The sequence below is a fragment of the Vicugna pacos genome, chromosome 2 (genome assembly GCF_048564905.1).
Source record: "Vicugna pacos chromosome 2, VicPac4, whole genome shotgun sequence".
Classification (NCBI taxonomy): Eukaryota; Metazoa; Chordata; class Mammalia; order Artiodactyla; family Camelidae; genus Vicugna; species Vicugna pacos.
This window is the reverse complement of record NC_132988.1, coordinates 70351175-70367197: the sequence shown is the minus strand read 5'-3', so window position 1 is coordinate 70367197 and position 16023 is coordinate 70351175. Positions and strand designations below refer to the sequence as shown.

General features: G+C 31.2%; 1 protein-coding gene across 7 annotated transcripts in view; it reads left to right on the top strand.

The window, feature by feature from the left end:
* The window catches only part of ANKRD17 (ankyrin repeat domain 17), a 154560-nt gene that overhangs the window by 60684 nt on the left and 77853 nt on the right, over positions 1–16023 (top strand). For all 7 annotated transcript variants that reach the window (XM_006212524.4, XM_015246339.3, XM_015246338.3 and 4 more), the window contains exon 3: positions 11380–11533. In XM_006212524.4, coding sequence (XP_006212586.2) covers positions 11380–11533 — 154 coding nt within the window. The remainder of the gene's footprint in view (positions 1–11379; positions 11534–16023) is intronic.

Below are 16023 nucleotides of genomic sequence, written 5' to 3'. Positions count from 1 at the left end.
AATTTACAGATTAATTTGGGGAGAATTGACATCTTTACACTATTGAATCTTCCCATCCAGGAACATGGTATGCCTCTCCATTTCTTCAGGTGTTCTTTTATGTCCTTTAGTAAAATTTTATCGCTTTTTTTTTTTTCCATGTAGGTCTTACATTTTTCTTGTTAGGTTTATTCCTGGGTATTTTTTGTTGTTATTGTGAATTACATCTTTTCTTCCATTTTGCACTTTATTTTTTCAATTTGTTATTGCTAGTAAATAGGAAATCTGTTGTTTTTTTTTATATTGATCTTACCATTTACTTAATTTTCAGTTGATTATCTTGAAATTTGTAGAAGGATGGTGATGTTTTCTGCAAATGATGGCATTTGGTTGTTTCCTTTTTTCAGTATTTATACTTCTCTATTTTTTTGTTTTTGTTTTTGTTTTTTTACTGGTCTTATTACATTGGTTAGGTTTCCAGATCTGTCCATTAGTAGTTCTAATTTGGGCATCTTTTCTGATTTAAGTGGAAATTTTTAAACTTCTACATTTATACATGCCTTAGATTTCTGATAGAATACACTATCAGAAACAAAAGTGTCCTTCTTGGCTTAAGAAATACTTCCGTGATAATAGATACTGAATTTTATCTTTTTTTGTTGTTGTTGAGCTGGTACATATTGTTTCCACCTCTAGTATTTAGTGAATTACATTAATAACATTTACCTAATATTGATAACGGTGTTGCTAATTTTAATGTTTATTCAGCAAGTGTTTGGATACTTGCAGTATTGAATATTGCATTGTGCCAGGAACTTTGCCACAAATTGGTGATAGTGCTGAGTAAGTCTGAAGTGGTTCCTCTCTCTTCTAATATGGAGAAGAGAGATAATAAGCAAGTACCCAAGAATAAGATAATTTTAGACTGTGTTGTACTGTGGAAATAAAAAGAGTGGTGTGGTAGAGATGTTAGGAAAGTACCTCCTTTGATACTGTCATCTGAGAAGGTAATATATGAATTAAATCCTAAAGAATGATGAAAACAATGTTTTCTTTATCCTCTTTCATGTATTTGTTGTGTGTATAGTTTTTCATATCTGCTGAATTTTCTATTGGTGTGTTTTACTTAAGTTTTTGTTTTATTTAGTTGTTTGTTTTGTTTTGCTATTTCTGTTTAAGTGTGTTAATAGTGTTGTTTATGCTTATGAGCTAAGAAGTCTTACAATCTGTTTTCTAGACTTTGTAAATAATAATACTCTGTTCCTCCTGAAGGGTAGATCTGTGACTACCCTTAAGATTTCTTCTATGGATATATTCTATTTCTACTTTTTCTTGAGGTAATTTTGATAATTTCTTTTCTTCGAAAACCATCCATTTTATTTAGACTTTCACCTTTATTGATACAGAGTTGTGATCAGTTTTCTAATTTTAATGACTCCTTATTTTTTTTTCATTCTCTTGTTTTCCATAATCAGACTTGTCAGGCTGCTTTCATTTTTGTCAGACTTACACAAAAAGCAGTTTTTTTGTTTTATTAATTACTTTTGTATTTCTCTGAATTTCTTCATTTCTGTATTTATTACTATAAATTATATTGATATATTTTGATTTGTATTTTAATTTTGAAGCTTTTTATGTATTTTAAATCTTTCTTGTGTTCTACCAACTGCATTTAAGGCTTTGAGTTTTTCTTTAAGGACTGCTATGACCAAATTCCATTGGAAATAATATGCTTACAATTTTAATTTTCATTTCCTCTTTATTCTAATAGTTTATTAATAGGCTTTTTTCTTTTTAAATTTTTAAGTATAGTGTTATCCATGTATTGTTCATTTTTAGTTTCTTTTAGCTTTATGGACTAAGAATGTGACCTGTATTAATTTTTTTTTTTAATCTCTTGAGTTGTTCATTGCTTAAGATATGGTCAGGTTTTGTTTGTTTTCAAAGTCTGTGTATTCTCTGTTCATATGATATACTAAGTTCTGTTTCACTATGAAATATAAATATAGTTCATTAATTGTATTTTGGAATCCTCCATATTTTTGCATAATCTACTTGCTTTCCTTATTTTCTGAGATGAGTATGTGGAAAGTTTCCCAGTACATTGTGTCAATTTTCAAGTTATTTTTATTTCTAGTATTTTTACTTTATACATTTCTATGTTATATTGTTAGGTGCATAGAAGTTGAGCTATCGCACACTCCTGGTATACTGTATCTATTATTATAAAATATTTTTTCTTTATAATGCTTTTTACCTTGAATTCTTTATTGACTGATAATAATGACATCTTCGGGATTGCTTTTTCATACCTCTGTTTTCAACTTTTATGACTAAGAATTTTTGATATCTCTTTGATATCTCTTTTGTAATAGCATATAGTTTGGGGTTTTAAGTTTTTCCTTTTTTTAAAAAAAACCCCAATCTATGTGTCAATTTTTTTAAATAAGAGAAATTTTCCCACTCACTTTTATATTAACTTGGTCTTTTGGTCTTTCATCTTTTTCCTAACACTGAAGGTTTTGGCAAAGATGTATTTTCTTACTATCTTACACCCACATCCCCATTGTCTTTAACTGAATTTGAAGATTTTTTTAATTGTTTCCTTTCCAGTTTGAAAAATATGTGTTTTCTTTCTATTTTTCAGCAGGCATTGAATTGAATTAAACATTATTTGTGACTAGTTGCTCCTTTTCCCTTAATATAGGCTTTTGGCATTATTTCATTAAATCTTCGCTTTTCTATTTTTAAAATAATTTGAAATTTTAGTAATAAGTTTATGTTATAATGTGCTTTTACTTTTTTAACTTTAAGGAATTATCTGTTAATTACTACCTGAAATGTTAAAGATACATTATATTCTACTAGTTTTTTTCCTCACTGCTTGGTTTTATGATTCCAAGGCTGTCTTTTCCTTGGATTAATTTTTGTCGTTGAAAGCGTATATTCTGTCAACTCAGAATTGTTTGTGGTTCTTAAATTTTCAGAGTGTTTACATCTTTAAAAACTTATTTCATTCTACAGTTTAAAATTTTTGAAAATAATTGTGCTTGTGCTTTACAACTTTTAATTGCAAATTGTCTCTAGCATTCAGTTTTGTATTTGAGAAGTTTGACATCAATCTGATTTTTAATTCTCTTATTAACAGACCCTCCCCACCCACCGAATCTTTCTAGACTTGATATTCTTAGAATTCTCAAGTTTCACCAGGTTATGACTGTGTGTGTGTGTGTGTGTGTGTGTGTGTGTGTGTGTGTGTGTGTAATCTGTATGTGTGTGTGTATCTGCATCTGCATTTTAACACCATCTTATAAGAATTCTTTTATTCTGAACTGTTTTTAAAACAATTGATGACTAATGATAATACCAGAAATAGGCTAAATTTATAATTAAATTGCATTATACTGTTAATAGAGAATTTTAGGAAATGTTTGAAATGATCTGTAACTTTTAATATATTCAGAAAAATCCACTTATAAACTCTAGATTTGAAAATTCCACATAATTTTTATTTTAAACATTAATAATTTGTTTACTTTATAAAGGTTACAATTAATGTCACAAAATAAATTGTTGTAATTTCATACTGAATTATTGGAGGTAGGTAAGTCCTTCGAAACATAAGAAGTCATGTTTTGTATTAGCTCTGTGAAAATGGTGCTGTATTATCCATTATACCACTGATTTTTAGCACATTCCTAGATTAAAATTTATTAGGTGGACAGGTGAGCATGAATGAAAGAATATAGGTATAAATCAGTGTTTTCCTAATGAATAGACTTTTGGAAGCTAAATTTATTTTTAGTCAGATTCACTTTAGTTTTATTTACTTTAATTTCAGGATACCAATACCATGTCATACTATTAATTGATATTCTTTTTACAAGGACTTTAAGTGGATTTTTATTTTATTTTATTTCAATATGTATGTAGATTAGTGTTCAGTGACTCTACTGAATATTTTATCTTAGTATAGAAAAAATATATCCTAAATAGATTAATTTTGGAATAATTTACTCTTTAATAAGAATTATAGTATTTTAGCTGAGTTTTACCCTATTTAAGAATATAAAAAAGAAAGAGCAAAGACATTTTTATTAGGTTTCAGGGTCATGTACAAAAAAAATAAATTATGATGACTGTGATTGAATACATTTTATATTACCTATAATAAACTGGTGATTGTATTCAAAGAGCTAGGAAGAGCACATTCCATGTTTTTCTGGACTTTTTTTAAGAGACATAATGTAAACTATTGAAATTTATTCAATTTATATTATAAAATTATCATAGATTCAAATTGATCTCTTATATCCACCTTTTTATATGCAGCTTTTTAATATTTTACATGCAACAGATATTATTTCATAATGATAAGTAATACCAAGATTCAGAAGCTATTATTATTTTGAATTATGTTTATATAGCCCATTCTCTATCACTGAATAAATGACGACACTTGAGTTATTATGTAACTCATGATGATGGCCTCAAGTCAAGTTGTTCAAATGAACCTTTATTTTTTTGGGTGAAATGGTATCAGTTATGATCTACAACTATAACCCAGTTTATGTTATTGAAATGACAACATTGGTCATAAACGTTAAACACTAACATTTACCAAAAGTAAAAATCATGAAAAATACAAAGATTTCATCATAAACATTCTTTTGGAGGGATTTTTCTGCATTGACTGGAGTAAGAGAGCTTCAAATTTTAAGTATGGTGAACCTTAGATTGAAAATACTGTGTTTTCCTTGGAGCAAGTGTGGGAATTCTTTGTGATTCTCAAAATCTTTGTAATATAGTCAGGATTTAGATCACCTTTCTTGAAATACAGATTACCATCTTGATATTTGGACTACCAGCTTGATATTCAATGATAAATGGAGGGAAGTTTCCAGAATAACAAAAGCAATAGTAAATTGGTGGATAGTGATGGAATAGGAGGATGGGAAGTATTTAAGGTCAAGAAATCCAAGTTCTGTAGTTTCTAGCATTCTAATTTTTAAAGTATGTTTATTCTCAAAGACTGACCCTTTTTCCTGTCCCCAACTTGCATAATCTTTCATTTGATATATTGCTCAAATGATTGATAAGTTCCTAATTAGTTTGTCTCTGTTGTCCTGTCTATCTAAAACCATCTTTCAGTTGTCTCTATCTTTCTAAAACATCAAGTATTTATTTTAATACTTAAATCCTTCAATAATCTATTGTATAAATTCTGAACTTCTCAGCACGATATTGAAAAGGCCCCATCTTCCTTAAGCATTTTTTTTTTACCATTTTCATTCAGAATTGTTTTTTCCTTCCTCTGTACAATGTTAGTATCTCTTTAGTACTATTTTCCAGTCTTGTTTGATGTAGTTAGCTCTTTGTACATAGAGTTGCCTCTCTATATTGTATATTTGTGGAAGTCATTGATTATTAAAAAAAAATCATTTTTTGTTAACCATTCTCCTGTGGCTATCCTACTGCTTTGCACAGAGTATGTAATTGGTGATGAATATTTATTAAATTGAGTGGAGTTTGTATATATGATGTATAGTTAATCAGAATATACTATATCCTATTCTTTGGACTGAATATCAGTTTATTACACTACAAAATGGACTCCTCTAATATAGCAGTGATAATATATTTATTCTGAAGATAATATATTTGTTTGGAATGTTATGCTAATGTAATGCTAACTTGATTCAAATGGCCCTATATTTCCAAATTTTCATGTAGCTTTGTGTTTGAGTATACAAGGATTGAGAATACCATTAATAGCATAAACAAATTCATTCAGCCCTGACCATTGTTAAAACACCTTGGTTTTCATTCTTAAGCCTTCGTGTTATGTGTATTTTGGGGAGAAGGTAAAAAATACTTTGTTAATTGAATAGTACTACTGTTAAATATTTTTTTAAACAAAAGCAATCTCTGCAGTAAAACATCACCTTTAATCTCTCCAGAAGGATTAGTGTGCACAAAAGTACAGAGACTTGTATGATAACAGACTCTACAGATCTCTTCCTCACATGCAGCATTATCAAGAATTTGCCGCACAACTTTGTTTTTCCTGAAACATTTTATGGCTAATGGGTGACACTATTTCTGAATACTGCAACATGCATTTCTAAAAGATAAGGGCATTTTCTTACCTAACCAGAGTAATTCTTTCATACTATTTAATACCCCATTCATATTCACATTTCTTCACGTGCCTTGAAAATTTCAAGTAAGATCTACATTATTTTGCTGGTTTTGTCTCTGGAATCTCTTGAATTTAGGATACTTCTTCCCTTTTACTTTCTCTCTCTCCTTCAACGTGTTCCACATTTTAGGTTTGTCTGTTTGCTTCTGTTTAACTCAGTGGTTCTCACCTTCCCACCCCCAGGGTTTTTTGTTTTTGTTTCTGTTTTTGCTCCAAGGGAACATTTGGCAATGTCTGGAGATATTTTTTGGTGTCACAACCTTTGGAAGGTTGCTGCTGGCATCTAGTGGGTAGAGGACAGGGATGCTGTTGAACATCCTGAAATATATAGGGCAGCTCCCAACAACAGTTTCCTGGCTTAAATGTCAATAGTGCCAAGATCAAGAAACACTGACTTAAAATTTTTATAACCTGGGCATTATTTCAAGGGGGCAAGAATAGTTTATAGGAGGTACTGTGTGTTTTATGTTGCATAAATCAGAGGCATGTAATGACTCACTTATAGTAAACGGTGGGTTAAGGTGATGACATCTTTATCCTTTAAATATAGAATCTAAAGTCATCTTTTCTAGAGCAGAGTGAAACAACAGCCCCTTCTTCTAGTGGAAAGATATTGAACTATTTAATTGGATAACTGGTCTCTTTGTGCTAGATGTTGAGAAACTTACTGTTTAAATATGGATCAGTGCTTCTGTTTTCTCATCTGTGGCTTTTCTCATCTGTGGCAATGAATTGAACCTGGTGATTTCTAAGACCTTTGCATTTTGATGATCCTTTATATTAAACAAGGATTTAATGCACAAACACCATTTCATAAAATATCCAGCTAGTCAAAACAACATATCCAAGATAGTTTAGATGTAATTTAAATGGTCATACTTTGAATATTGGTAACTTTGATAGACTATTTCCTTTAGGGAAGAATACATTTAATAAGGACATTCTTTCCTTCTGTCTCTCCCTCCTCTTCATGAAAGTTATACATTTCATTTAAGGAAAATGTTTCATAACATTTATGTGAATTTCTTATTCAGATCATTTTTAATGTTCCAGAACTTGGCTGTGATTCAAAATGAATTTTTTTCCTGTAGAAATAATATAATAAAAATGAATTATGTTTCAATGGGAAATGCATTTTAGTTTTTCACCTGAATTACCTCAACTAAGGATGTGTTAAAGAGGTATATGCCCATAACTTAGTTTACATTTGAATAGAAGGTTACTTTTTTTTTTTTTATAAGGCTGCATCTGCTTATATATCTCTCTCTGCTTGTTCTATAATACAGCACAAGAATCTTTCCAGCTGGGAAAAGAAGAACTGGTGTTAAAGGAGGAAATTCTCTACTACTTCCTCTTCTAAACTCTTGTGACTCTTTTTCTTTCCCTCTCATTATCTTATGCACTTTCTACCCTGTATTATTGTTATTTGTGCACACACCTTGGCTCTTGCATTAAAGAAACAAGTTCCTTGATAGTAGGGTTAATTTTACACCTCTCATAGTAATAAATTTCAGTATCTATTGCACAAAGACTGTTTGCATTAAAATTGTTCAAGAAATCAGTGAAGATACAGCATTTTTCCCTACCTGCTACCTAATATTTGACTTGTTTTGTATCTGCAACATGTACCTTTATTTTATTTTTTGTAACTACCTCTCCCTTCTCCAGATACACTACAAACTTTTAGAATCTGAAGGGAAGTGTTTCCCCAAACCATCTTTTATTTATTCAAGAATTATTTTGAGTCCTGACAACGTGATGGGTATAGTTCTAGTTGCTGGATATGTCTCAGTGCACCAAGCCAAGTCCCTATTTCCTTGGAGTTCAGAAAGGCAATAAATATGTATAATAATAAGTCATGTGATAAATTTATTTCTAAAATTACACAGAATAAACATATAGATAGAGATAACTGAGAGACTTGCTTAGATCTCACAGCTAAGCAGATGAAGCAATAGTTGTACTTAGGTCTTTAGATTCTAACAGTATCTTTGAAATTAGTTTCTTCATTAATCTTAAACTGGGGGGTGGGAGAAGATAGATAGCCATTCCTATTTTCTTTCATCCTAATACCTTTAAAAAAAATCTATATATATATACAATCTCATAGTCATTTGAATCTGTTTTTTAAGTTACCAATTTTTCACAAAGCAAAAATTGTGTAAAAATCAACAAAAGAATTTTCATGGAGAGATTTTAAATCAATAAGAAAACATATTTTTGTGTTTAATATCCCTAATGAAAAGATTGAGATGCATTTTTCTTAGTAAATTTTCACCAAGCTTAGTTAAGATACAATGTGATATAAGGAGACTTTTTGGCAGAAAATCACTTTTGATTGAAATTTAATACTTTCTGTGATCTAACTTGTAACTTTCTGACTTTTCCTATAGTAAACCCTCTATTTTAGCATATAGAAATTTTATGCTTGTCTACATGCCTTCTCCCTTTCTGATACACAAATAAGTTATTTTGGTCAAAATTTTTTCATATAATTCTTTCTGCATGCATCATCTCCTTTGAGCAACTTTAGTAAGTCTGATCTGTACTTTTGCACTGTTCTTTGATACCTTTTGTTTTCTAAAACTAATCTGAAATATTTTTCATTTGTTCATTTTACCTATGTTTATTTTTCCATGATTATTTCCTCTTTTTTTTTCTTTTGTCTTCTCTCACTGTATTGAAAAGTTGTAGATATTTTAACAGAGAAAATTTCATTAGGAAGCAACTTTTTCTCTAGAAAAACTCATCTTCTCAACCATGGTTTAAGATGAAGACAGTTTTTTACCATGCTATAATTTTGAATCACATATTGCTATGACCAAACCATGCCCCAAAGTCCACTTCCTAGTGTAACATTTATGTTTTCACTATTGTCTTTCAAAATAAAGTTTAAAAAAATTATTGTTTTTTTCTTAACTCCCTCTCCTCTTAACAATAATTACAGACTTGGTAAAGTTAATATACTGCAGAGTTTTTGAAAATTTTTAAATATTTAAGGAGATTATTTTTGGAGTATTCTGTGTCTAATTGTATTTGAAATATTAGAAATCTGAAAGGTTATTTCATATTAATCTGCATTAGTTTAATGGAAATTTATAAAGAAACATATTATTTCCCCATAAATTAAAATTTAGTATTAAATATGTATTGGTTAAATATAGGATTTTTCCCTGGTTACTAGATAGGTGGTATTCAGAGATGGAGTTTCTGGTACTATGTTGGTTAAGAATTTATTCTTTAAATTTTTTTCCTATTTCTGATATCTGGATATTAGGCATGAGTGTAATTGTGTTCTAGGTTATTAATAACGTATCTATTTCAGTTATTATAGTGTTAGAAGTACCTTAGATTTGTGAAATAAATTTCTTTTGATATGTTAAATAGTGATATTGTATGTAATAATTATCAACCATTTATCAGAAAATAGGAAGGAATTGTATTTTAATATCTGTAAGAAGCACTATGACAAGAGATATCAAAATAAAACTTTTCCCCATGTCTTACGAGTTGCTGTTTTCTAATTCTTTATATTTCTTTTAATTCAATCTGGTATATGTTGTTATATCAGTGATTCTCAGTGTTTGGTCTGTAGCTGTCTCAAGTTCCCGGAGACAATTTGAGGATGTTCAAGCGGTCAAAACTATTTTTATCACAATATTAATATGTTATTTGCCTTTTTACTGTGTTGGTATTTGCACTGATACAAAAGCAATGGTAGATAAAACTGCTATCCCCTTAATCAAGGTCGTTGCACCAAATTTTACTAGTATCATTGTATTCATCACTGCCATATACTCACTGTTTAAAAAAAAATAAAATTAAAAGTCAGTTTCCACTTAAGAATGATCTTATTAGAGCAGTAAATATTAGTTTTATGAAGTCTCTGCCTTCGAATACATGTCTTTTTAATGCTACTGTGTATGACAAAATGGGAAGTACATATAAAGCACTTCTGAAAATGAAAGTATGGTGGTATTGGAGGGAAGAGCACTTGGGCTTTTTTGAGATGTGACGTGAATTTGCCACTTTTTTTTTTCCCATGAAATGCCATTTCTGCTGGAAAATATAACTGACAGAGACACTGCCTGTCAAACTTGGGCATGTGGCATTCTCAAAAATGATCGAAGTAAGCCTGTCACTTTTAGGAAAACAATCAACAGTATTTGTTACCAGGGATAAAATTAAGCTTTCAAGCACAAATCAGAAATTTTTTTTTAGATCTCACAGAACTTTAATCATTGAACGAACTATTTACAGCAGTTACAATATTGGGATATTCTGATCCAGTTTTGAGGCTATAAACTCTATTGTTGAAGTGAGCTCTAAATTTGAATTGAGCTGTTATCCCTGGAGTACTTTGTTCCGTTAATCAGTGTATTGGATCAATAAGTGATAAAGCATGTTGAATAGGTGATCTAAATTTTAATCACTTGGAGCTTCTTTTATTCACCTAGGCTACCATAACCAAAATTGTTAACCTATTAAAAGCTGTGTTATCCCTTAAGGTTCAGTTATTTATTTTATAGATTAAATACTTAAAGCACCATAGGATCTTCCCATCTTATATTGCTCCCACCTCTTCATGGAAGGTCACAAATTAGAATTTTGGAAATTGTATTTGCCTAGGCTTCACAGCTTTCCAGTACTTAAAAACTTTTGTGATGAAAACATTAGCAATATTAATGATGTGATTTTCGATACTGTAGTTTAATTTCTAATATGATAGATATTAATAAAGATAATCCTTATTTGAAGTCCTTGGGAGCAGCACAGCACTTTATAGTTGTATAAAGGTGTCCTAGGAAGAAAAGATTTAAAAATGGCTGATTAGGTCCTCTACCAAAGTGTCAAAGGTTTCATGTCTAAGCATTAACCTTGTAACCTCTCCCATCCACTACCCTTGCCCCATGAAATTAAAATGGGAAAGAATACATATGATTTCAGTAAGAAAAAAAATTAGACTACATATAATATGAATAATACATTCTTAAATTATTCTATAAATGTAATTTCTCCCTTAAACAACGGGCTTATATATCCTATTGAAATGATTTAGGATTGTGTTGTATTTATCATTGATATTTACGTTAAATATTTTTCTCCCCTCTTCCTTTTTCTTCTGTTTATTTCTCTTCCCACTTTCCATCTTTCCTTTCATTCCTCCCTTCCTTCCTTGTTTTGTATTTGTTTTCTAGGTGGAGTCTTTCATTTTGGATCAGGATGATTTGGAAAATCCAATGCTGGAAACGGCTTCCAAGTTACTCTTGTCAGGTACTGCTGATGGTGCAGACCTCAGGACAGTAGACCCAGAAACACAAGCTAGACTGGAAGCTTTACTAGAAGCTGCAGGTAAGTCTGCAAGCTCTACATACATAATAAACCTACCTGATTTTCCAAAGTTACACATAAATGTAATTAAAAACTCCTGTTATTATAAATGTATGATCTTGAATTTTTAGTATAAGACTGTTCATAAAGGTTAATGGATACTTTCTAGAAAATTACAGAGAACATTTCATTAAAGCATAGTCTCATTACCAGAATAAAATCTGCATATTGTTGTCGACCTTATAAACATGGACTTCTTATACAGTTAGTTTTCATCGAAATTCCATTTTTGCAAATTCACCTACTTGATAAAATTTATTTATACCCCCAAATGTGTACTTACAACGCTTTCTAAATCTTCTCATAGAAATGCACAGAATGATGGAAATTTTGAGTTGTTGTACGTGCATGTTTTCTACTCTGGTGGAATAAGGTGATGCTCTCTGCCTTCTTGTGGTAGCTCTCATACTGTAAACAAGTGTCCTTTTCATGATCTACTTAGTACCACTTTTTCCACTTTTTGGTGCCTTTTTTTAGGTGATTTCACTGTTGAAAATGGCCCTCAGGTATAATGCTGAAGTGCTACCTAGTGTTCCTAAATGTGAGAAGGCTGTGTGGTGTGCCTTGTGGAGAAAATCCATATATTGAATAAGCTGCTTTGGCATGAGTTAAAGTGCTGTTGGCAGTGAATTCAATGTTAATGAATCAATGATATACTAAATAAGATTATTTTTTAACAAAAACACACATAAAACAAGCTTATGTATTGACTGGTTGATGCAAAATGCTGTGGCCAGAAGTTCACAGGCACCTAGTCCTATTTTTCCCCTTAGAGCAATGGTGAAGTATTCTTTAATTCAGTATTCTCAGTGACTTTATGGAACATAACTACCATGAATAATAAGAGTTGATTGTATATAATTGCCCCACTTTTTTGTCATAGACTGTTAAAACCCTGTAAAGTGGATTATCATTATATTGTCTTCATAGGAGTACTGTTTTAATTAGAGTTTATGTACATAATCAGATTTAGTACCATAATATATAATATGCCTTAAATATAAGGGAATAGTAACTAAATCTCCATAATCATTTAAAATTACCATATTTTCTTAACTTTTCTAAAGTACACATAAATATATGGTGAACATTAATTGTTCATGGCTTGAACACCCTGAACTAGTGCTAAATATTATTGTACATGCAAGACATGTAAATTGATATTTTATTATAGCATAAAACTGACCTACTGCTGTTTGGTAATCCTGTCAGTAAAAATAACATAGTATTTAATATTTGAAGGACTTATAGTTAAGTTTGACTTCTGTCCTGGGAAAAATTCTAGAATGGATTATTAAAGGGATCTTGACCAAATACAGGTGAAAATGTAGTAGGGACACATGCAAGGTTCTGTCCTTGAATATAAGAAACTGTATGAAATAGTAGTGATATAATTTAGTATTTGCCTAAAATTTGATATTGCTATAGAAGTTTACATGAGGGAAATGAGGATTGAGAAATTATTTGAAAGCATGTCATAAGAGGAACAGGGGATGTTTCTCCTGAAGATGAGAAGACTCGAGTTGAATACAAGATGGTGTTTGTTTTCTTTGGTGCTAAGAGGCAGAACCAGTAAAGATGCTACATGAAAGTAGATTTCAGCTTAAAGGAGCTACTTTTAGAGGTAGTGTTCCTTTTTATAGGATGCTAATAGTTGCTTCATTTTACTCATTTCAGAATTTATTCCCATTTTTTGGTCTGTTTTCTTCACAGTAACTAGTAAGCCAGGCTCTCCCACCCCTTCTTTCTCTCGCACTTCTCCCCCTCCCTCTTTTATTTACTTTTTTAAATGAAAATTTCACACACAAACCTAGAGAGACTAGCACAATGAACCCTTGGTGTATCCATCATCCAGCTTCAACAGCTATTAATGTATGTACAGTTTTATTTCATCTTAAGTCATTACCACCATGCTGAAATTTTTTTTAGAAAGAAATATAATATTGTTGCACATCCAAAGAAAGAAAATAATAGTAATTCTTTAATACTGCCAAATCATCCTGTCAGTGTTGAGATTTTCCCAGTTGTTTCATAATGATCTTTTGTAATGACTTGTTTGAATTAGGATCCAAACAAGTTTTATATAGTTTTGAAATTATTTTTCTTAAGTGTCTTTTAATTTTAACAGTTCCTTTTTGTTCTCTCTCTCTCTCTTTTTTTTAAACATATTTGTTGAAGAAACTGAGTCATTTGTCCCATTTTATGGACTTTGCTAGTTGCACCTCTGTATGTTGTATTTCCTGTAAATCAGTATTCAGATTCAAATATCTGACCAGATTCAACTTCATTTTGTTTTTGGCAAGAATATTTATTCATGGATAAATATTTCCTTGTGTACCACATAGGTGCTCTCATTGTTTCTCTTTTTATGATATTGCAATTGATCATGGCTTAGGTGTCTCCAAAAAGGATGTAGAGGTTTTGGAGACCTTGTCTGAAAATGCCTTTTGTACTGTCCTCATACCTGATAGCTTGACTAGTTATAGAATTCTAGTTTAAAAATCGCTTTATTTCAGACTTTTAAAGTTACTGCTCCTTGTCTTCTGGTTTTGTGGTTCAAAAATTTGACACTAACCTTATTTCTGATATCCTGTCTCTGTTACTGTTCTTTACTCATCTTCCTTTGTAGTGTAAGAATTTTTGGCATTTTAAAATTTTGCTCTCATTTTGAGAACTTTTTGGCTGTCTTTCACATTTAATACATTCTTCAGATGTCTGATGAACACTAAGTTTTATTTGTAGTCAATAGCAATGCCTTTAAAAACTAAATTGGAAGATAACATGTGTGTTTTGTCAGCTGGTGGATTTCACTTTAAAGTATTTATTATATATTATATAATTAGTTTCCTATTACAGCATAGCAATTTATTATAAACAAAACAGTATTATACAACACCCATTTACTATCTCTTAGTTTCTGTAGATAAGACATCTGGTCATGTAGTGTGGCTACATTCACTTGTTCAGGGTCTCATGGGTTGAAATCAAGGTGTTATCTAAGCTGAGTTCTCATCTATAGGCTGTGGGAGAAAATCCACTCCAAGTTTATTATTGCTGGTAACAGAATTCAGTTCCTTAGAATTGTAGGACTGAGATCCTGATTTCCGTACAGACTGTCAGCTGGGGCTGCTCTCATATCTTTGAGGTTGCCCACATTCTTTGACATGTGGCTCCTCTTCATATCAGCATCCCGTGTGGAATCCTTGTGCTTTGAATCACTGGCTTCCTTTCCTCCAGTCAGCCAAAGAAATCTCTCTACACTTCCTGGGCTCATGTGATAAGGTCAGGCCCACCTAGATAATCTTCCTGTCTTCAGGTCAACTGTGCCATATAATACAACCTAATCATGGTGATAAAATCTATCAAACATACAGTTGCAGAGACTATACAGAGTGTGCACACCAGAGCTGGGTAATGTTGGGAACATTTTAGAATTCCTAGTATACCAGTGATTGGACAGAAACCCCTCCATTTCTTTGAGGGCCCCCAAATGTCAATATCTTTAAGTCTTTTCTCTGTGGCTGTTCAGTTTCTGAAGAGACACAAATACCTGTTTTTGTCTAGTCAATTATCAACCTGGCTGCCAGCTTTTTGGGAGCTAAGAGTAGAAAGGGGGCTAAGGATGTCACTGTTTATCATGCATATGTTAACTTAATCCTAGTTTTCAATTTAGTATCATCTCTGCCTCATCTATACGCAATGTCTGTTAGCTCAGGGCCTTTCTGGGTAGGTTCTATAGAGAGTAGTCATTTGGCTGTGAAGTTTGCATATGGAGTCTTCAGTGTCTGACTGCTCCTTGCAGGTGTTCAGCCAGTCTCTATTTTCCAACCCAAGCCTCACCCCTGAACCTGGAACCATATATAACTCCTGAGTCCTATTGGGCCTATCACCTTGTCTCTCTTTGATATCTATGTTTCTGTTTATTCTGTTCTGCTAAGTCAGGTGTATCTCCTCTTTACTTGTCTTCACAAATATTAGCTTGGATTTACAAATTTCTTCTAGTTTTATCAAAGATGGAGTTCCTGCTATATTTTAGTTCTCCTTTGAGTAAATTCTAAGAAGAAAAAAGGGAAAATAATTATCTTTAAATGATCTTGGAATCAGAAATCTAGATAATCTTTTAATGCATCTTTTCTCTGAACTTATGTGGTTCTTTTGTTTAACTGATTAAATGTCATAACTTGGAAAGAATAATCTGGTCATCACATATCTTTTCTATTATTTATTTGACCTTCACTGATTGGATAAGACCAGTAAAAAAAAGGATCACCATGATCCAGAGTAGCTAGAAGAAATTAATTTTCAATCACTGTTTATTCATTTGAAAAATTACTAAGTGTTTCTTAAGCTACTTCCTAGTTATTTTTACTAAAATTGTTATCTTTACTTATGAAGATATGAAAAGTTCTTAAAAATTTAATATGAAATACTGATCTGAGTTGGCTAAAATA